At 43.8% G+C, this 23,215-nt stretch overlaps 1 protein-coding gene across 4 annotated transcripts in view; it reads right to left on the bottom strand.

The window, feature by feature from the left end:
* Positions 1-6,667: 6,667 nt before the first annotated feature.
* The window catches only part of kctd1 (potassium channel tetramerization domain containing 1), a 130,393-nt gene continuing 113,845 nt past the window's right edge, over positions 6,668-23,215 (bottom strand). For all 4 annotated transcript variants that reach the window (XM_063060284.1, XM_063060276.1, XM_063060267.1 and 1 more), the window contains 3 exons: positions 21,378-21,522; positions 10,852-11,157; positions 6,668-6,880 (listed from right to left, as the gene is read on the bottom strand). In XM_063060284.1, coding sequence (XP_062916354.1) covers positions 6,722-6,880; positions 10,852-11,157; positions 21,378-21,522 — 610 coding nt within the window. In that variant the 3' untranslated portion in view covers positions 6,668-6,721. The remainder of the gene's footprint in view (positions 6,881-10,851; positions 11,158-21,377; positions 21,523-23,215) is intronic.

Raw genomic sequence — 23,215 nt, 5'->3', positions numbered from 1 at the left:
AACAATTCAAAACCAAGTAAAAATGTTCTAACACAGGAAACACGCTGGTCAACTTTTGCACATTAACCTTCTAAAACTTGTATTCAACATCTCAAGATCGACAAATCAGAAACTGCCATTGTAAAGAAAATGCTTCTGCTAGCAATGAATGGTTGTCACTAACCTCATCTGGTTCAGTTATTTTCTAAGACAACTTTTGCATTTTTCATTCTCCTTTGGAGAAAGTACAGTCTGAATTGCCCCGGAGTATGACGAGAGGGACTCTGAACCTCACGGTCTACCTCGTTATGATCTTGCACTGCACTTTCTATGTAACTGTTGCTCATTATTCTGCACTGTTATTGTTTTCCCTTCAACACTGTTGGAATGAATCAATTTGTATGAACTGTATGCAAGGGATGTTCTCACTGTACTTCAGTACGCGTGACAGTAATAAACCAATTGGCCCATTTGGATTGTTTAAGCTGGCAATGCTGATTGAGGGTTAAACAAGAGCTAGGGTCTTAGATGTAAAACATTAGCTCTTGTGTTTCCATGGCAGCTGCCTGACCTGCTGTTTCTGGAATATTCTCTTTCATAGTGGGGATAACGGCTATCGAGACCCAACAGATCACGGTGGCAGCAGCCAGGCTGGTGGCACTGTGGCTTGATGGGGAAGGGTAAAGCCAGGCAGTGAGGTAGTTATAGGGGATTGTTAGGGGGACAGAATGGAGATTCTGTGGCCTCAAGGCACACCGGGATGGTGAGTTGCCTCCCAGGTGCTACAGTCCAGGATGTATCAGAGTAGTTGCAGGATATTCTCCGGGGGGTGGGGAGGGGACAGAGGTTGTGGTGCATATTGGCATCAATGACATTAGCAGAAAAGGGGAAAGGGGTCCTACGCAGAGAGTATAGGGAGTTAGGAAAGAGGCTGAAGAGAAGGACTTCCAAGGGAGTAATCTCCGAATTACTCTCAGTACCATGGGCTAGTGCAGGTAGGAATGGGGTGACAGCACCGATGAATGAGTGTCTGAGGAGATGGTGCAGTGGACAGGGTTTCATATTATTAGATCATTTGAATCTTTTCTGAGGAAGGGGTGACCAGTACAAGAAGGACAGGTTGCACTTGAAATGGAGGGGAACCACTGGAACCAATACCCTGGCCAGGAGGTTTGCTGGTGCTACTCAGGAGAGTTTAAACTAGTTTTCAGAAAGCATTGGGCCAGAAGATAGATGTGAGGGAAAGTATTGAAAGGCAAAATCAAAATAACAAATATGATGGGTTGGATAGTTTGAAGTGTGTATACTTTAATGCTAGGAACATTATGGGTAAAGGTGATGCACTTGGAGCACAGATCAATACATGGAACTACAATGTTGTGGCCATTACTGACACTTGGTTGAGAGAGGGGCAGGAATGCATGAATAATGCACTGGGTTTTCGAAGTTTTAAAAAAGCTAGAAAGGAGGGGGCGGGGAGTTGGACTACCAATCAGAGACAATATTATGTCTAAAGGACCAGATACAAGTACAGTATTTGGATAGACATGGACTGATTTAGGATAGTCAGCATGGCTTCGTGTGTGGTAGGTCATGTCGAACCCATCTTATAGGGGTTTTCAAGGAAGTTACCAGGAAAGTGGATGTTGTCCATATGAACTTTATTAAGGCATTTGACAAGATCCCACATGGGAGGCTGGTCAAGATGGTTCAGTTGTTCGGCATTCAGGATGAGGTAGTAAATTGGATTAGACATTGACGTTATTGGAAAAGCCAGAAGGGGATCGTAGATGGTTGCCTGTGACTTGTGGTGTACTGCAGGGATCGGTGCTGGGTCCATTGTTGTTTGTCATCTATATCAACAATCTGGATGATAATGTGGTTAACTGGATCAGCAAATTTGCAGATGACACCAGGATTGGGGGTGTAGTAGACAGCGAGGAAGACTATCATGCTTGCAGAGGGATCTGCATTAACCGGAAAAATGGGCTGAAAAATGACAGGTGGAATTTAATGCAAATCCAAACCAAGGACCAACCAGGATAGGTCTTACACAATGAACAGTAGAGCACTGAGGAGTGTGGTAGAACAAAGCGATCTGGGAATACAGGACCAAAATTCACTGGAAGTGGCTTCACAGGTATTTAGGGTCATAAAGAAAGCTTTTGGCATATTGGCCTTCATAAGTCAAAGTACTGAGTACAGGAGAAGGGGTGTTATGTTGAAGTTGTATAAGAGATTGGTGAGGCCTAATTTGGATTGCTGTGTGCAGTTTATGTCACCAACCTGCAGGAAAGAGGTAAATAAGTTTGAAAGAGTACAGAGAAATTTTACAATAATGTTGCCAGGTCTGGAGGCCCTATGTTATAAGGAAAAATTAAATAGGTTAAGACTTTATTCTTTAGAACATGGAAGATTGAGAGGAGATTTGATAGAGGCATACAATATCACAGCTGTACTCAGAAGAGACATAATTGACGGGTCAGACAGAGTCCATTTGGGTAGAACTCAGGAATAGGAAGGGTGCAATTACACTAATGGGATCGTACTACAGACCCTCTAATAGCCACTGGGATATGGAGGAACAGATATATAATCAGATTAAGGAAATATGTAAAAATAATAGGGTTGTCGACATGGGAGAATTTCAACTTCCCTAATAGAATCTGGGACCTTTTTAGTGCAAGGGGTTTAGATGGTGCAAAGCTTGTTAAGCATATCCAGGAAGGTTTCTTAAATCAATAGACGGATGGTCATACTGGATCTGGTGTCAGGTAATGAGGCTGGCCAGGTAACTGACCATCCAGTGGGTGAACAGTGACCACAACTCCTTAACTTTAGGATAACTATAGATAAGGATAGGTATGGGCAGTGTGGAAAAGTTTTAAATTGGAGTAGGGCAGATTATGAAGGCATTAAATACCCTTTCCCTGGCAAGTCCATGTCAGACATGTGGAGGGTGTTTAAAGATCAACTGTACAGAGTACAGGAAAGGTATGCTCCTGTTAGAAGGTAGGATGGAGATGGAAAGATAGAGAACTTTGGATGTCCAGAGAGGTGATGAATTTAGTCAAGAAGAAAAAGGAAAAGTATGTAAAACTTTGGAAGTTAGGCTCAAACGAAACACATGAGGATTATAAAGAAGCCAGAAAAGAACTAAAGGGAATGAGGCAAAGCCAGGAGGGGCCAGAAAAGTCCTTGGCAAGTAGGATTAAGGTGAATCCTAAGGCATTCTATACATGCATAAAGAGTAAGAGGATAACTAGGGAGAGGGTGAGACCACTCGGGGGGGGGGGCGGGGGGAGACATTCGCTTGGATGCTGAGAATGTGAGTGATGTACTCAATGAGTACTTTGCTTTTGTATTTACCAAAGAAAAGGATGTGGAGAACGAGGGGAAAATCACTAAGCGTGTAAATATGTTGGGGCATTCAGAGGTCAAGGAGGAGAAAGTATTGGACCACCTGCTGAGTATTAAGGTGGATAAGTTGACAGAGCCTGATCAGATTTACCCAAGGTTATTGAAGGAAGCAGGTGAGGACCCAGAGGAATGTTGAGTGGCTAATGCTGTACCTCTATTTAAGAACGGAAAAAGGGAGAATACTGGGAACTATAGATTGGTGAGTTCCATGTCAGTTGTAGGGAAGCTGCTGGAGAAAATTCTTAGGGATAGAATATATGAGAATTTGGGAATTGGGGAGAGCCAGCTTTGTATGTGGCAGGTTATGTCTGAGTTTCTTTGATAAGGTGATGAGAAAGACTGATGAGGGTAAGGCAGTGGATGTTGTCTACATGGATTTTAGTAAGGCATTTGCAAAGTCTGTCATGGGAGGCTAATCCAGAAGATTAAGATACTTGCGGTCTGCAGTGAATTGGCTGTTTGGGTTCAGAACTAGCTTGTACATGGAAGATAAAGGGTAGCGGTTGAAGGAACTTATTCCAACTGAAGGTCTGTAATTGGCAGAGTTCCTCAGGTGATCTGTGCTGGGACCTCTGCTGTGTGTGAGATATGACCTAGATAAAAATGTAGATGGGTGAGTTAGTAAGTTTGCAGATGATACCAAGACCGGTGGAGTTGTAGATGGTGTAGAAGACTGACAAAGAATACAATGCAATAAAGATCAATTGCAGATATGGGCAGAGAAATGGCAGATGGAGTTTAACACTGATACATGTGAGGTGTTGCACCTTGGTAAGGCAATTGCAAGGATACAGTACATTGTTAAGGGCAAGATCCATAAAAGAGTTGCTGAGCAGAGAGACCTTGGGATCCAAATTCATAACTCCTTGAAAGTAGCTACAGAGCTCGATAAAGTGGTTAAGAAGGCTTATGGAACGCTTGCTTTTATTAGTTGAAGCATTGAGTTCAAAAGTCGAGAGGCTATGTTGCAACTCTTTAAAAACTCTGGATAGGCTACATCAGGAGTATTGCATACAGTTCTGGTCACCCATTGAAGGAAGGGTGTTGAGGCTTTGGAGAGGGTGCAGAAGAGTTTTACCAGGATGCTGCCTGGCTTAGAGGGCATGTGCTATCATGAGAGGCTGGATAAACTTGGGTTGTTTTGTCTGGAGTGCCGGAAGCTGAGGGGAGATCTGACAGAGCGATTATGAGAGGCATAAATAGACAGGGAGTATCTGTTTCCCAGGATTGAAATGACTAAATACCAGAGGGCATGCGCTGTAGGTGAAGGGTTTAGGATCAAGGAGGATGTGAGAGGTAAAATTTTTATTCAGTGTCCTGGAATGTATTGCCTGGTATGGTGATAGAGGCAACTACATTAGAGGCTTTTAAGAGACGTTAGAATAGGCAAATGGATGTAAGGAGGATGTAGGGATATGGACATGGTGTCGGTAGGAGGGATTAGTGTTTGGGTGTTTTTGATTTGCTTTTTAACTGGTTCGGCACAACACTGGGCCGAATGGCCTGTTCCTGTGTAGCACTGTTCTATGCCAAAATAACCTCTGCTTTTCACCATCAGGAAAACCAGGGCACATGGTAATGTAATCTGATAATCCCTTTCTAAACGCAAACAACAGGAATTCTGCAGATGCTGGAAATTCAAGCAACATACATCAAAGTTGCTGGTGAACGCAGCAGGCCAAGCAGCATCTGTAGGAAGAGGTGCAGTCGACGTTTCAAGCCGAGACCCTTCGTCAGGACTAACTGAAGGAAGAGTGAGTAAGGGATTGAAAGTTGGAGGGGGAGGGGGAGATCCAAACTGATAGGAGAAGACAGGAGGGGGAGGAATAGAGCCAAGAGCTGGACAGTTGATAGGCAAAAGGGGATACGAGAGGATCATGGGACAGGAGGCCCGGGAAGAAAGACAAGGGGGGGGACCCAGAGGATGGGCAAGGGGTATATTCAGAGGGACAGAGGGAGAAAAAGGAGAGTGAGAGAAAGAATGTGTGCATAAAAATGAGTAACAGATGGGGTACGAGGGGGCGGTGGGGCCTTAGCGGAAGTTAGAGAAGTCGATGTTCATGCCATCAGGTTGGAGGCTACCCAGACGGAATATAAGGTGTTGTTCCTCCAACCTGAGTGTGGCTTCATCTTTACAGTAGAGGAGGCCATGGATAGACATGTCAGAATGGGAATGGGATGTGGAATTAAAATGTGTGGCCACTGGGAGATCCTGCTTTCTCTGGCGGACAGAGCGTAGATGTTCAGCAAAGCGGTCTCCCAGTCTGCGTCGGGTCTCGCCAATATATAGAAGGCCACAGCGGGAGCACCAGACGCAGTATCACCCCAGTCGACTCACAGGTGAAGTGATGCCTCACCTGGAAGGACTGTCTGGGGCCCTGAATGGTGGTAAGGGAGGAAGTGTAAGGGCATGTGTAGCACTTGTTCCGCTTACAAGGATAAGTGCCAGGAGGGAGATCAGTGGGGAGGGATGGGGGGGACGAATGGACAAGGGAGTTGTGTAGGGAGCGATCCCTGCGGAATGCGGGGGTGGGGAGGGAAAGATGTGCTTAGTGGTGGGATCCCGTTGGAGGTGGCGGAAGTTACGGAGAATAATATGTTGTTCTAAAATTTCTTTTCAACAGCTAAAATTTAATAAATCAGAAACCACTAGCTGCAGAGCAAAGGCAACACTAGCCCTGAACATTCAACTCCGAGACCTGGATGAGGCCATTGTTAAGATGATTGTCACTCCATCTGATTCCCTTCTGGGCACAGCATAATCAAGCATCACCAAAACAGATGTAAACACAAGGTCCCCGGTATCTCTACATAATTTGGGATGGAATTAAGCATCGCGTATCAACTGCTGGCCTCATGATCTACCATATTATGACTTTGCATTGTCTATATGTACCACACTTTCTCTATAATACTTCATTTTGTATTGTTATTTTTTTCCCTTGTACTACCTCAATGCACGGTTGTAATGAATTGATCTGGATGAATGGTACACAGGTCAAGTTCTTCCACTCTACTTCAGTACATGGGACAATAAACCAATTTACCAATTGAATAAAAAGCTTTTCAGAATTAATTTGAGGAAAGGTTACCTTAGGTTATGTCAAATCAATTAAAAATCAAACCTCTTCCACTAGAACAATCAATTTTTCACTGGTGACCCACAAGGTCCAAAGGCGATGCGGACATGGTCTCTGGGAAAGACTATGATCAGTTCAGCAGTCAACACCTTTAACCAAATGCACAGGAAGTATGTTTTTAAAATTTATTTATTTTTTTAAATATTTTCTCTCCCGCTCCCTTATTTCACAGATGTATCAGTTCAGTCCAATGGTTCCTGTTTTATCCGAATGACTGGTGGAATGCGGGAAAATCTCCTGATTTCCCGTCTCAGTACATATTCGCTAAACTGGGAAGAGTCGACGCCTCCGCCGCTGGATCCCACTATTTCAAATCCCTTCAGCTGTAGCCGCTCGAGGACCTGCCAGAGAGATCACAGATGTCAAACGTACGGCCAGATGGAGAGATGCAATCCCCATTGGAGCCAGCTCCCCCTTACCAATACAATCACTGAGTGCTAGCTGGCGTTAACTCGTAAGTCACAGAAAAACATGGAAAAGAAATAATTTAAGCCAAATGAAAGGAAATAATGAATCTATGCTGCTTTGTTGAAGCTGCACCCCAAGAAGGTGGCGTCCTTCATGAAGGACCGTCACCTGCTAGGACATTGCCTCCTCTGTTATTACCATCACAGAGCGAGGTACAAGAGCTTGAAGACCCACACTCAACAATTCAGGAACAGTTTCTTCTGCTCCACCATCAGACTTCTGAATGGTCCCTGAATCCACAAACACCCCCTCATTATTCTTTTTGCACTTTATAGTAATTTTATGTATTTGCACTATACTGCTGCTGCAAAATAACAAATTTCATGAGAAAGAGGACAATGAAAAAAACCTGATTCTGATGAATTATAATTTGAGCAACAGCTACTTTGAATGCATTCCACATAATTGTTTTAAAGATTGAAGTTACAGAAACAGACCCTTCAGCACAATGTCCACGCTGACCATTTTGTCTACGTGAGACTTTACTGGAGCGTGATGGAACAGAGGGACCTACGAGTACAAGTGCATCACTCGTTGAAAGCAGTATCACAGGTAGGTTGAAAAAGGTGCTTATCACACCGACCTTCCTCGGTCAGGGCGCTGAATAGAAGTTGGGATATTATTTTGCAGTTGTACAAGTCATTGGTGAAGCAACACTTGAATACTATTTATGACTTAGTCAGCCTATTACAGGAAAGACGTGGTTAAATTGGAAAGAGCACTAGAAAGATTTACAAGGATGTTGGCAGGACTAGAGGACCTGAGTTATAGGGAGAGGATCGCCAGGCTAAGTTGTTATTCCTTGGAATAAAGGAGAACAAGGGGTGACCTTATAGAAATGTTTAAAATTATGAGAGGCATAGATATGATAGCTGTAAGTCTTTTTGCCCCCAGAGTAGGGGAGTTCAAAACTGGGGGCCATAGATTTAGGGTGAGGGGAAAGATTTAAAAGGGACCTGAGCAGAAACTTTTACACCCAGAGGGTGGTGAGTGTATGGAATGAGCTGCCAGAGGAAGTGGTTGAGGCAGGTACAGTAATAATAATTTAAGCACCCTTGGATAGGTATGTGAAGCAGTGGGGCTTAGAAAACTATTCACTGTACACGAGAAATTGGGACTAGTTGGGTGTGCACCATGGCCAACAGGTTCTGCATCCATGCTGTATTGCTCTATGATTTGACACCAATCCTATTAGTTCTCACTTGACCATATCCTCTAAGCCTTGCCTATCTAAGTGCCTCTTAGTGATTGTATTTGATTCCACCATCACCCCTGGCAATGCATTCCAGAGACCAAACACTCCCTGTGTAAAAATCTTACCCCCTCACTCCTTCAAAGTTCAAGGTAAATCTATTATCAAAGTCCTATATGTAACCATATACAACCCTGAGATTTGTTTTCTTGTGGGCATACTCAGAACCATAAGAGAGTAAATAAAAGACTGCATTCAACAGGGAGGACAAAAAATCAGTGTAAAAGACAACTATGCAAATACAAAACAAAGAAGAAATAATAATGATAAATACTATAAATAAGCAACAGGAGATGAAAAGTCCTTGAAAGTGAGTCCAGAATTAGTGGGAACACCGCAGTGTTTCTGGTCAAGGGCTCTGGTGTTTCCTTACCAGTCTATGATGCAACCAGTTAATATACTTTCCACCACACTTCTATAAAAATTTGTTTAAGTTTTAGAAGTCATGCAAATCTTTGCAAACTGGTTCTCTGAAATGATAATACCGAGGAATTTGAAGTTGCTGACACTCTCCACTCTGATTCCCCGATGAGGACTGGTTCATGGAACTCCAGTTTCCTCCCCCTGAAGTCAATAATCAGCTTATTGATCTTGCTGATACTGAAAGAGGTTGCGACTGTGGCACGACTCAGCTAGATTTTCATTCTCCTTCCCAAAATGTTGATTCTGTACCACCTTTGATTCAGGCAATGATGGTGGTGTCATTGGCAAACTTACAAATGGCATTGGAGATGTGCTTAGCCACACAGTCCAAGTGTGATGCGAGTAGAACAGGGGCTAAGCACACAGCCTTATGGTGCATGTGTGTGATAGAGATTGTGGGGGAGATGTTTTTGCCAACCTGATCTTACTGTGGTCTGCAGGTGAGAACATTGAAGATCCAATTGCACAAGCAGGTATTGAGGCCTAGGTCTTGGAGCCCTCTGATTAGTTTTGAGGGGATGATTGTCCTTTTCCTCTCACTTTAAACCTTTGCCCTCAAATCTAATAACCAACCATGGGAAAATGGTTCTATCTATTCTGATTATGCCCAACTAGTGTTTAGTAAAGATGTAACATAATGTCCCAAGTCATATTCTTTGCCCCAAACTATAAAGGCACGCCATATGTCCACTTCACGGCCTCATCATCTTTTTAAAAAATTATTAATTGAGGGGATGTGGCTTCACAGGCTGAGCCAGCATTTTGTTGTCCTTGAGAAGATGGTGGCGAGCTTCCTTCTTGAACCACTGCATACTTACAAAGTCATAGAGCACTACAGCACAGAAACAGACCCTTCAGCCCTTCTCTCAGGCAGTGGTCCAGACATGGAGCAAATCCTGTATATTAACCAATGTACCATCCCACCTAAAGCAAATATGCAACAGAGCTAGAGTCCTACGTTCATCCATGCCGAACAAGCAGCCTTCATGTGCTCATCTGAATTGCTTGTTATTTTAGCTCGTATCCCTTTAAACTTCACTTCTCCACATACCTGTTGTTCAAGTATCATTCAAATGTTTAATTGTACCCATCTCTACCACTTCCTCTGGCAGCTTGTTCCGTCCACACAGTCGCCATCCTCAGTGTGGAAAAGTTGCCTCTTATGCCCCCCTTTAGAACTTTCTCTTCCAAACATGAGACTATACACTCCTGGAAACAAGACTGTGACCATCCACATTTTTCATGCTCCTTCGGCTTTATAAACTTCTAAGGTCACCCCTGCGCCTTCGTTGCTCCAAGGAGAGGAGGATAGAGAAGAGACAGCATGGAGGTGGGGGTTTGGAGGAAGACAGAAAGGAGGCACGGGGAGGGTGAGAGGGTTGTGGCGATGGGGCGAGATGGGCAAGAGTGCTGGGCTGTGGGGGGGGGGGAGAAGAGAAGAATGCCAAGGTGGGTTGAGGGAGAGCTGAGGCAGAGTATGGGATGACCCCAAGTTTGTGAAGAGCACCACCAGCATCTGGAGATGAGATAAGAAATGGAAGGGGCGCAGAGGTGGATGAGCTGAGGTGGGTAGGATTCAGTGAACATGGAGCCTAAGCTTGCTCGGGAGCCAACACAACAGGAATGTATGACCAGGCTCAAGTACAGCTTCTACCCCACTGTTATAAGATTATTATACATTTCCCTTGTACAATAAATAGAACTCTTGACTTCAATCTACCTCATAATGATCTTGCAGCTTATTGTCTACCTGTGCTGCACTTTCTCAGCAAATAGATTATTTTATTGTTCTACCTCAATGCACTGTGTAATAAACTAATGTGGATGAACAGTTTGCAAGACAAGCTTCTCACTGTACCTGGGTATATGAGACAGTAATAAACATACCACATTCCAACACTGTGAACACACAATCAATTTCACAGAAGATATACTTCATTCATAGAACAGAATAATACAGCACAGATCCTTTGGCCCACAATGCCAAAGCTAAAGATGGCTAATTAAACTAATCCCTCCATTCTCTGCACATTTATTTGCCTATACAAAAGCCTCAAATTTCCATTGAATTTGCCTCCATCACCACCCCAGGCAGTGCATTCAATAGGGTAACTCTTGACTCAATTTTGAAAGCCTCGGTAGCATCACCCCTCCAGCAACCCGACCTACCTGTACAGAGTTAAGGTGGCAGTATCCATTGAGGGGGAAGCGGATCACGTGTGTGGAATCGTGATTCCAGCCTGCGTTGATGGAGTTGCACATGACATCACCAATTTCGGGGAACACCTCCTCAATCAGGGCCTTGTCCCCGCTCAGGGTGATCCTCTCACCCAAATCAGGGGCCACACGCACCACCAGACATTCGCACGGGCGTGAGAAACGGCTCATTTCCTGCTCCTGCTTCCACCGCTCGAGTTCCACCAGCATGGGCTGCAGCTGGAAGTACTTGGCCTCTTCATAAAGCAAGCTGTAATCCTGGGGGCAGCAGGAGAAACACCAGGCCAGTTAGCAACTAACGGCAGGCAACAGTGCCACACCTTGCAAAGGGCTAGCTGGATGCATCCTGAAATGGTATGGCAAATGTTCCATCCAAGACCGCAAGACACTGCAGAAAGCTGTGAATCCATCATGAAAACTAGTCTCCCCATTATATAACCATATAACAATTACAGCACGGAAACAGGACATCTCAGCCCTTCTAGTCCATGCCGAACTCTTACTCTCACCTAGTCCCACCGACCTGCACTCAGCCCATAACACTCCATTCCTTTCCTGTCCATATATCTATCCAATTCAACTTTAAGTGACAACATCAAACCTGCCTCAACCACTTCTGCTGGAAGCTCATTCCACACAGCTACCACTCTCTGAGTAAAGTTCCCCCTCATTGTTACCCCTAAACTTTTGCCCTTTAACTCTCAACTCATGTCCTCTTGTTTGAATCTCCCCCACTCTCAATGTAAAAAGCCTATCCACGTCAACTCTATCTATCCTCTTCATAATTTTAAATACCTCTATCAAGTCCCCCCTCAACCTTCTATGCTCCAAAGAATAAAGACCCAACTTGTTCAACCTTTCTCTGGCCACTCTCGACACATCCCACTGCCTCTGTTGCCCTCTTCCTTTCCAGTTCTGATGAAAGGTCACAGCTCAAGAAGTTGACTTTTCATTTCCCTCCGTAGATGCTACCTGATCTGCTGAGTTCCTCTAGCATATTGTGTGAAAACTGAAGGTGGAAAACAAACAGACACAAGTTTGGGGGGAGTCTTGAAGTCTCATTTACAAGGCATTTTTAAACTTTAGCATTCCTTGGTTGAAAGATGTACCCAAATTTCTACACTTGCAATGGTTCATTACAAGTGAACATTATTCCAAAAGAACATTTTAAAGCTCTCCAAAATATTTTTCTACAGCCCTTAATAGAGTCATAGAGTTGTACTACACAGACACGGTCAACATAATAAAAGACCCCAACCACCGCAGACGTTCTTTGTTCTACCTCCTGTTGGGCAGAAGATACACAAGAATGTACGTACCACAAGGTAGATGGTGTGATAGTCACTATTACAAATATTAACTTTTTACCTAACTAAATGTACTTCCCCTGCTGTTTAGCTGAAATTGTATCTTTGTCAGGATCATCTACTGTATCCAGTGCTCCTGGTACAGCCTCCTCTACATCAGTGAGACCCAACATAGAAGGGGACCACTTCATTGAGCACCTTCGCTCCATCCGTCCAAAAGGCAGGATCTCCCAGTGGTCACTCATTTCAATTCAACTTTCCATTCCCAATTCGGCAAGTCTGTCTAAGGCCTCCCCTACTCCTGTTGTAGGCCACACTCAGGTTGGAAGAGCAACACCGCATTCTGTCTAGATAGTCTCTAACCTGATCGTACGAACATCGACTTCTCTAACGTCGGCCAATTTCTCCCCCTTCCTTTTTTTATTTCCTGTTTTGGTATCCCACTCACCCCTTCACTTCTCTTCAACTGCCCATTTTCTCCCTCTGCGACCCCTTCTCCTTTCTTTTATTCCATGGTCCACTCTCCTCTCCTGTTAGATTCCTCCTTCTTCAGCCCTTTACCTTCCCACCTATCACCTCCCAGCTTCTTACCTCATTCCCCCTTCCCCACACTCTTAACCTTTCCCCTCACCTGTTTTCACTTATCATCTGCCAGCTTGTACTCCTTCTCTCCCCACGCCTTTCTATTCTGGCTTCTACCCGCTCCCTTTCCAATCCTATAAGGTCTCAGTCCAGAATGTCAACTGTTCATTCCCCTTTGTAGATGCTGTCTTACTTGCTGAGTTCCTCCAGCATTTTGTGTGTGTTGCTTGATAGTAACAATAGCTAGGTACAAGACATGAATGCTGTACTGTTAGTATCATCTGCTTGGCGCAGTGACAAGTTTTCATCATCCAATTCCCATATTTAGAAAAAAATCCTGGGAAGAATTTTTGAGAAAAGTAAAGAATTTTAAATCTCAAGAAAAAATCTTCAAAACACTGCCAGCAGACCTAATTGTAAAGGCACTAAATTTGTATGACTTCACAGCAGTGATGATGATGGAAAATCAGTACTTTGGCTTAAATGATCGCAAAGTTCAAAGTAAATTTATCAAAGTACATATACATCACCACATACAACCCTGAGATTCATTTTCCTGTGGGCATACTTAGAAAATCTATAGAGTAGTCACTAGAACAGGATCAATGAAAGATCAACCAGAGTGCAGAAAGACTACAAACTGTGCAAATGCAGATATAAATAAATAGCAATAAATAACCAGAACCTGAAATAACAAGATAAGGTGTCTTTAAATGGACAATAGAGTCCATTTAGTCATCTATGTTCTATGCTAGCTCTTTGTAAAACCTTTCCAGTTAGTTCTCTGCTTGCTCTCAAGCATTCCAACCTCTTCAATATTGTCAGTATTGCCAAGGATGCCTGCCACCCTGGCCATTCCCTTTTCCCTCTTCCACCTTGTCAGAGAAGATACAGGAGCTCGAAAGCCCAGATGACCACATTCAGGAACAGCTTTTTTGTCCAACTACTATCAGATTTTTTGATCCAATTGCCTCCTTCACATCCCCTTCCCTGTTCATGTTCTTGAACCCTTAATTATACCTCTTCCATTATTGTAACGTTAACATTTCTTTCGGCACTGCATTTGATTGCAATGCTGTATTTTGCATCATTTGCTTGCATTTGCACTTGTCGCTATATTTATTAATACTATGCATACTGTTTACTTTGTGAGCTTTGTTGCACCCTGGTGAATGTGACGATAAGCAAATCTGAATGGGAATCCCTCTCCTTTCTTAGGAGTGAACATTACCAATAGCCTGTCCTTTTCCAACCGTGTAGATGCCACGGCCAAGAACACTCATAACACCTTTACTTCCTCAGGAGCCTAAAGATAGTCTCCTCTGACCCCCACCAATGTCTATCGATGCACCATTGAAAGGACTAGTAATCTATTTCCTTTCCAGGATGGGGTGCAACTGAATTGGTAAATTGGTTTATTATTGCCACGTACCAAGATTCAGCTCCAAGCTTATCCTGCATACCATTCATATAGATAATTTTGTTACAACAGTGTACGTACTGTAGGTCATACAGGGTAAAACAGTAACACAATGCAGAATAAAGTGTTACAGCAACACAGAGAATGCAGTGCAGGCAGTCTGTAAGGTGCGAGTCTAAAAACCAGGTAAATTGTGAGGTCAAGAGTCCATCTTATTGTATTCAAAAGTCTAATAGCAGCAGGGCAGAAGACAGACATCCCACCTCTCCCGGGAGTTCCAGGAGTCTCCCGTATATCGATAGCAGCTCCCTGATGCCCTCAAATTATATACAATATCATGGAAACTGATTTTTTAGCGAGGGCAAGGGAGAGAGAAAAGAAAGAAAGAAAATGAATGAATCCTGCTTGATCTCTCTTTGCGCTAAGTAGACCTATCAGTTTTCTCTGTGGAACACACATAAAAGTTGCTGGTGAACGCAGCAGGCCAGGCAGCATCTTTAGGAAGAGGTACAGTCGACGTTTCAGGCCGAGACCCTTCGTCAGGACTAACTGAAGGAAGAGTGAGTAAGGGATTTGAAAGTTGGAGGGGGAGGGGGAGATCCAAAATGATAGGAGAAGACAGGAGGGGGAGGGATGGAGCCAAGAGCTGGACAGGTGATTGGCAAAGGGGATATGAGAGGATCATGGGACAGGAGGTCCGGGAAGAAAGACGGGGGAGGGGGGGACCCAGAGGATGGGCAAGGGGTATATTCAGAGGGACAGAGGGAGAAAAAGGAGAGTGAGAGAAAGAATGTGTGTATAAAAATAAGTAACAGATGGGGTACGAGGGGGAGGTGGGGCATTAGCGGAAGTTAGAGAAGTCGATGTTCATGCCATCAGGTTGGAGGCTACCCAGATGGAATATAAGGTGTTGTTCCTCCAACCTGAGTGTGGTTTCATCTTTACAGTAGAGGACGCTGTGGATAGACATGTCAGAATGGGAATGGGATGTGGAATTAAAATGTGTGGCCACTGGGAGATCCTGCTTTTTCTGATGGACAGAGCGTAGGTGTTCAGCAAAGCGGTCTCCCAGTCTGCGTCGGGTCTCGCCAATATATAGAAGGCCACATCGGGAGCACTGGACGCAGTATATCACCCCAGTCGGCCATGCATTCAACTGCCATCTCCTCCAATTCTTACCATCACTGTCACGTAGCACTGGCAGCAATCTTGAGAACGCCACCCTTGAGGTCCTGTTCTTCAGCCTTCTGCCTAGTTCCCGAAACTCACACTTCAGGACCTCATCGCTCTTCCTGCCTATGTCGTTGGTCCCAACATGTATCACGACTTCTGATTGCTTTCCCTCTTGTACCAGGATGTCGTGCACCCGGTCAGAGACATCCCGGACCCTGGCACCCGGGAGGCAATATTACCTCGCGACTCTTAAACGCTATCCCTTGACTTATGAAAGCTAACACCCCAATCTACCTGTGATGTAACTTTCTCACGTCCACAAAATCTCCTCTTTGCTCCCCTGACTATAGAGTCTCCAATGACGACAGCTCTCCTCTTCTCCGTCCCACCCTTCCACACCACAGGGTCGGACTCCGTGCCGGAGGCCCTGCTACCGTGGCTCACACCTGGTCGGTCGTCCCCGCCAACAGTATCCAGGACGGTAAACTTATTATTCAGGGGAATGGCTACAGGGGTGCTTCTGCACTACCTGTCTGCTCACCTTTGCTTTTCCCCCTCTGACTGTCACCCAACGACCTGCTTCTGACAGCCTAGGTGTGACTACCTCCCTGTAGCTCTCCTCTATGACTGCCTCATTCTCCCTTACGAGCCGAAGGTCACCCAGCTGCTGCTCCAGATTCCTTACACAGTCTTCCAGATCGCCCAGCCGTATGCACTTCTGGCAGATGTGACTCTGCGGGAGAGGAGAGATCCCCCAAGACTGCCACATCTCACAGGAGAGGCACATTGCCGTCTCAGAAGACATTGTAAAAACTAACCGCGAGCTAGCTTGTCCTCCGCCTCTTCTCGTCGAAGCCTCTCGAGTCAAAGCCTCAAAGCTCCACTCCTTCACTGGCCCACTCACTCACTGGCCGCTTTAGATGATGCCACCGCAGTGTTCAAGGATGGCAATGGAAAACTCAAACATACCAAGGGTAAAATAGTATTAAATGAAAATGCCACACCTAAGTTTTGCAAAGCCATCAGGTTTCTTTTCCCATCCAAGGTAAAGTAACCAGTGAGCCAGATCACACGGAGGCTGAAGGAACTGATTCCAAGGTTGAGTGCAGCCCATAGGCAATACCAGTGGTCCCAGAAGCGACGAAGAATGAGTCTGTCAGGATCTGTGATATTTTAAGGCCACCACCAAGACAGTACTGCAGTAGATCAATACCCTCTGCCCACGACAGAGGATATCTTTGTAAACCTTCTTGGAGGAAAACAAAGTGGACAGCTGAGGCCTTCCTACAAATGGAGATGGAAGACTAGTCCAAAATGTTTCTCATCATAAATAATCACAAAGGGCTTTATTATTATAATTGCTTATATTTTGCAGTAACATTTGCACCTACACTCTAGTAGAAAGTTATGGACCAGGTGCTGCAAAGCTCTTCAAGCACTCAGTGTTACCAGAATAACATCATTGTTAACATAAGGATGACAAGGAATATCTCCAAAATCTTAAGACAGTGTTAAAAAAAAATTGCAAGATTATGGTTTCAGAATTCTTTAAACCGAGCATCACTTATTGTGGTCACACCATCACACCATCAAAGTGTGCTGAGAAAATTCAAGCAGTGGCGGATTGCCCTGAGGCCAAAGAAAATATCACGGTCGCGGTCCTTTTTAGGATTTGTCAATTACTATAATGGATTCCTACCAAATCTGGCTACTGTGCTCTATCCCTTGAACTCATTACTACAGACCGAGAAGAAATGGCGATGAACAAAGCTGTGTGAGGTGCCTTTCAAAAAAAAAGTAAAGAAAATGGTGACATCAGACACTGTACTCACACATTATGATCCACATCGTCCAGTGAAGCTTGCGTGTGATACCTCACCTTATGGTATAGGTGCAGTTATATCATGTGATGAGTGATGGAACTGAACACCCCAAAGCCTTGGCATCATGTTCCCTTACTGCTACTCAGAACAATTACTCACAGATTGAAAGAGAGGCCTTGAGTCTGCTCTGGGATGTAAAACATTTCAACCAGAACTTGTACGGTGAGAATTTACCCTCATCACTGACCATCAGTCACTGGTGTCCTTCTTCAATCCACCAACAGCAGCAGCACGAATGCAGAGAACGGCTCTGTTTCTTGGACGCGACAATTACAAGATCGAATTCAAGAGGATGACTAATCATGGAAATGCTGACGGATTGCCCCATTTACCCTTGGAAAAGGAAATCGCCCCCACTACAGCCTCGCACACTGTTGATATGTTGAGAAGCCTCTTCACAAGCACTGTTCCAGAAAATTTAGTCAATAACAATGGACCACCATTCGTTGCGGAATAGTTTCAGTCATTCCTGAAAGTGAGTGGAAAAAGACTTACTACATTTGCACCTTATCACAAATGGCTTGGTGGAACGGTTTGCCCAGAATCTAAAGAGCACACTGCAAGCAATGTCAGCAGAACACACTACACTGACATGCAATCAGAAGCTTGCCAATTTCATCCTTACATATGGCAATGCAACACACTGCACAACCAATAATTCACCAGCTATGCTGTTCCTGAGTCATCCCTTGTATTCATGAAACCATAGAAACTACAGCACAGAAACAGACCTTTTGGCCCTTCTTGGCTGTGCCAAACCATTTTCTGCCTAGTCCCACTGACCTGCACACGGACCATATCCCTCCATACACCTCCCATCCATGTATCTGTCCAATTTATTCTTAAATGTTAAAAAAGAACCCGCATTTACCACCTCGTCTGGCAGCTCATTCCATACTACCACCACTCTCTGTGTGAAGAAGCCCCCCCAATGTTCCCTTTAAACTTTTCCCCCCTCACCCTTAACCCATGTCCTCTGGTGTTTTTCTCCCCTTGCCTCAGTGGAAAAAGCCTGCTTGCATTCACTCTATCTATACCCATCATAATTTTATATACCTCTATCAAATCTCCCCTCATTCTTCTATGCTCCAGGGAATAAAGTCCCAACCTATTCAATCTTTCTCTGTAACTGAGTTTCTCAAGTCCCGGCAACATCCTTGTAAACCTTCTCTGCACTCTTTCAACCTTATTTATATCCTTCCTGTAATTTGGTGACCAAAACTGAACACAATACTCCAGATTCGGCCTCACCAATGCCTTATACAACCTCATCATAACATTCTAGCTCTTATACTCAATATTTTGATTAATGAAGGCCAATATACCAAAAGCTCTCTTTACGACCCTATCTACCTGTGACGCCACTTTTAGGGAATTTTGTATCTGTATTCCCAGATCCCTCTGTTCCACTGCACTCCTCAGTGCCTTACCATTAACCCTGTATGTTCTACGTTGGTTTGTCCTTCCAACGTGCAATACCTCACACTTGTCAGTATTAAACTCCATCTGCCATTTTTTAGCCCATTTTTCCAGCTGGTCCAAGTCCCTCTGCAGGCTCTGAAAACCTTCCTCACTGTCTACTACACCTCCAATCTTTGTATCATCAGCAAACTTGCTGATCCAATTTACCACATTATCATCCAGATCATTGATATAGATGACAAATAACAATGGACCCAGCACTGATCCCTGTGGCACACCACTAGTCACAGGCCTCCACTCAGAGAAGCAATTCTCTACCACTACTCTCTGGCTTCTTCCATCGAGCCAATGTCTAATCCAATTTACCACCTCTCCATGCATACCTAGCGACTGAATTTTCCTAACTAACCTCCCATGCGGGACCTTGTCAAAGGCCTTACTGAAGTTCATGTAGACAATATCGACTGCCTTCCCTTCATCCACTTTCCTGGTAACCTCCTCAAAAAACTCCAATAGATTGGTCAAACATGACCTACCACGCACAAAGCCATGTTGACTCTCCCTAATAAGTCCCAGTCTATCCAAATGCTTGTAGATTCTGTCTCTTAGTACTCCCTCCAATAACTTACCTACTACCAACGTTAAACTTACTGGCCTATAATTTCCTGGATTACTTTTCGATCCTTTTTTAAACAACGGAACAACATGAGCCACTCTCCAATCCTCTGGCACCTCACCTGTAGACAGCGACATTTTAAATATTTCAGCCAGGGCCCCTACAATTTCAACACTAGTCTCCTTCAAGGTCCGAGGGAACACCCTGTCAGGTCCTGGGGATTTATCCACTTTAATTTTCCTCAAGACAGCAAGGACCTCCTCCTTTTCGATCTGTACGGTTTCCATGATCTCACTACTTGTTTCCCTTAATTCCATAGACTTCATGCCAGTTTCCTTAGTAAACACAGACGCAAAAATCTATTTAAGATCTCCCCCATTTCCTTTGGTTCCGCACATAGCCGACCACTCTGATCTTCAAGAGGACCAATTTTATCCCTTACAATCCTTTTGCTCTTAATATACCTGTAAAAGCTCTTTGGATTATCCTTCACTTTGACTGCCAAGGCAACCTCGTGTCTTCTTTTAGCCCTCCTGATTTCTTTCTTGAGTATTTTCTTGCACTTCTTATACTTCTCAAGCACCTGATTTACTCCCTGCTTCCTATACACGTCATACAACTCCCTCTTCTTCTTTATCAGAGTTGCAATATCCCTTGAGAACCAAGGTTCCTTATTCCTATTCACCTTGCCTTTAATCCTGACAGGAACATACAAATTCTGCACTCTCAAAATTTCTGCTTTGAAGGCTTCCCACCTACCGATCACATCCTTGCCAGAGAACAACCTGTCCCAATCCACGCTTTTTAGATCCTTTCTCATTTCTTCAAATTTGGCCTTCTTCCAGTTCAGAACCTCAACCCTAGGACCAGATCTATCCTTGTCCATGATCAAGTTGAAACTAATGGTGTTATGATCACTGGAACCACTGGAATGCTTGGATCTCCTCAACCCAATAGCAGAGGGAGTATGCAGGGCAAACAGCTGACACTAATTGAGGGTTCTTCAAACAAAGGAAATTCCATGTTTCATTCCTGGCCAAGCAGTCCTGGCGAGGGACTACAGAGGTGATCTAAAGTGGGTACTTGGAAAGATTAAGGACAGAACTGGACCACTCTCCTACATAATGGAGATTGTGTCTGGTGTCATCTGGAGACGACACATCGATCTGTTGATGATAGCAGTCAATTATTAGGGAAGAAAGGTGTCCGCAGCTGTCAGAACCACTTCCTGCAGTCTTAGAGTCAAATCCTACAACCACCACGAAGGAGGCCCCAGAACCTGAAACTGTTTTACAGCCACAAGTCTCACCTGCCAGGAATTGTGTTAAGATGCATTCTATATCGAGTTGGAGTTTATTGCTAAGCAGGAAGAAGTGTTGTGAATTTAATATTTCAGTAATGTTTGAGTAATATTGTGTGTATATATGTATGTATTTGATTAAGCATTCTTTGTTGTTCAAATAATTCATTACAGGCTATATTTAAAAGTACAGACATGGCATATGTCATCATGCCTCACTTAAAATAAAAACAAAGTTAGACTCTCATTCCGGACTCCCTTGTTTTGCTTCCAATTTTGGAATTACAAAACATAACACCAACCTCTCCTTAAAGCTCATATCCTCTAATCTAGGCAGTGTCATAGTTAATCTCTTCCGCACCCTCTCTACATGCTTCAATGCCCAAAACAGCACATATTATGCCTTGCTCATTCCCCATGGTATAATAAATTGTTCGCCAATTCCCTTTCAAAGAACAACCAAATCGCTTTTACTGCCTTTTTGTTAGTACACCACAGACATCCTAACTATTTCTAATTTTCACTTGTTTCCCACAACAGTTCAAATTCAAACATAGCTCACTGGGAATGTAATGCTATTGGAGATGGTCCCAAATATTTTGATTAAAATACACAAACTGCTGGAGGAATTCAGCTATTCAGGCAGCATCTGTGAAGGGAAATGAAAAATCAACGTTTCTGGCCAAGACCTTTCATTAGGACTATTTTGACACCAGCACTCTTGTGAAATTGCACTTTAAACTACACACACAGAATTTTCAATATGTCAACCTACTTTGAAGTCGTCGGGAATAAGGAGTTTTGAAGTTCGGAGAAAGTTTAAAATATAACGGAACATTTGTCCATCCCTGTCGATGAAGTAATGTTGCTTGAGGCTGTCCAAAACAATGGGTTCAGTCCCATCAAACAGACGACCAATTCTACAAAAAAAGAAACAGAAATCGGGTTGGATCGCTGCACGATTAAAAAAAGTTACCTAACCATGGGAATTTGCTGAAGATGTTAAGGTGAGAGAGAAAAAATGAATAGGAACCCTGGGTCAATTTTTCATTAGATGGTAGTCAATATATGAAATAAGCTGCTGGAGGATGTAGTTGAGACAGGTACAATAGCAATATGTAGAACATAAAACAGTACAGGTCCTTCGGCCCATCATTTGTATGATCTTTTAACCTACTCCAAAATCAACCTACCCCTTCCCTCCAACAAAGCCCTCTATTTTTCTATCATCTATGTTCCTGTCTAAGAGACTCTTAAATGTATCAGCCTCTACCACCACCCCTGGCAGGCGTTCCATGCACCTACCACTCGTGTTAACAAAATACACCTCTGACATTCTCTCTAAATTTTCATCCAATCATCTTTAAATTGTTTATTTATATGTATTTATTTATTTTATGGCACAGCACAGAGTAGGCCCTTCCATCCCTTCAAGCCACCCCACCCCAGCAATCACTGACAAATCCAATTAACCCCCACATAATGCCCTCCTGTATTAGCCATTGCCACCCTGGGAAAAAGCACCGACTGTCCACTCTGTGTATGCTTCTTATAATCTTTAACACCTTTGTCAAGTCACTTCTCATTGTCCTTCACTCCTACCTCACTCAACCTATCCTCATAAAACATGGTAATCCAGGTAGCATCCTGTTAAATCTCTCCGGACCCTCTCTAAAGCTTCCACATCCTTCTTGTAATGAGGTGACCAGAAAGGAACACAACACTCCAAGTGTGTTTTAAACAGGGTTTTAGAGCGCTACAACATTACAAATAGCCCTTGAACTCAAACTCTCAATTAATGAAGGCCAACACAATATAGATGATCTTAACCAATCTATCAACTTGTACATTGATTTATAAGAGACTTGGAGAGTTACGTGGATAGAAAAGGTTCAGAGGGATCTGTGCCAAATGCAGGCAAATGGACTTAGCTTAGATAGCCAACTTGGTCAGTAGGGACCATTTGGACTAAAGGGCCTCTTCCCGTGCTCTACAACTCTATTGATGGGTAGATGCTGACAGATATGAAATGCACCAACAACATATGTGTTCAGACCATTTGTGACTTAAGTCTGCAAAAGTCATTCTGTATTAGTAAAGAATCATACAGTACAAGAAACGACCACTACAAAATATCCACTGAATCTTCTTCCATCAAGATACCAAGAAGTACTTTTCAGATAACTCCTCCTCATTGGGTGAAAAATCCTCTCTCCATGCAAATTCATCTATCTAATGACAATGGAGCTAGCAATGTCTGATACCTTGACACCGCATTCCGTGCTCTTAACGTAGTCAATGAATCTTTCTCCATAGAGGCATAGAGTTATCTAACTCAGGAAACAGGCCTTTCGATCTATTTGTCTATGCCAACCAAGTTGCCTAACTGAGCTAGTACCATAAGCCTGTGTTTGGCCCATATCCCTCTAAACCAGGAGTTCCCAACCTGGGGTCATGGACCACTTGCTTACTGGCTTTGGTCCATGGCATAAAAAAGGTTATGAACCCCTGCTCTAAACCTTAACTATGGTGTACCTGTCAAGCAACACACATCAAAGTTGCTGGTGAACGCAGCAGGCCAGGCAGCATCTCTAGGAAGAGGTACAGTCGACG

This window comes from Mobula hypostoma, chromosome 1 (assembly GCF_963921235.1).
Source record: "Mobula hypostoma chromosome 1, sMobHyp1.1, whole genome shotgun sequence".
Lineage (NCBI taxonomy): Eukaryota > Metazoa > Chordata > Chondrichthyes > Myliobatiformes > Myliobatidae > Mobula > Mobula hypostoma.
The sequence above is the reverse complement of the archived record's forward strand: the minus strand, read 5'-3'. Positions and strand labels throughout refer to the sequence as shown.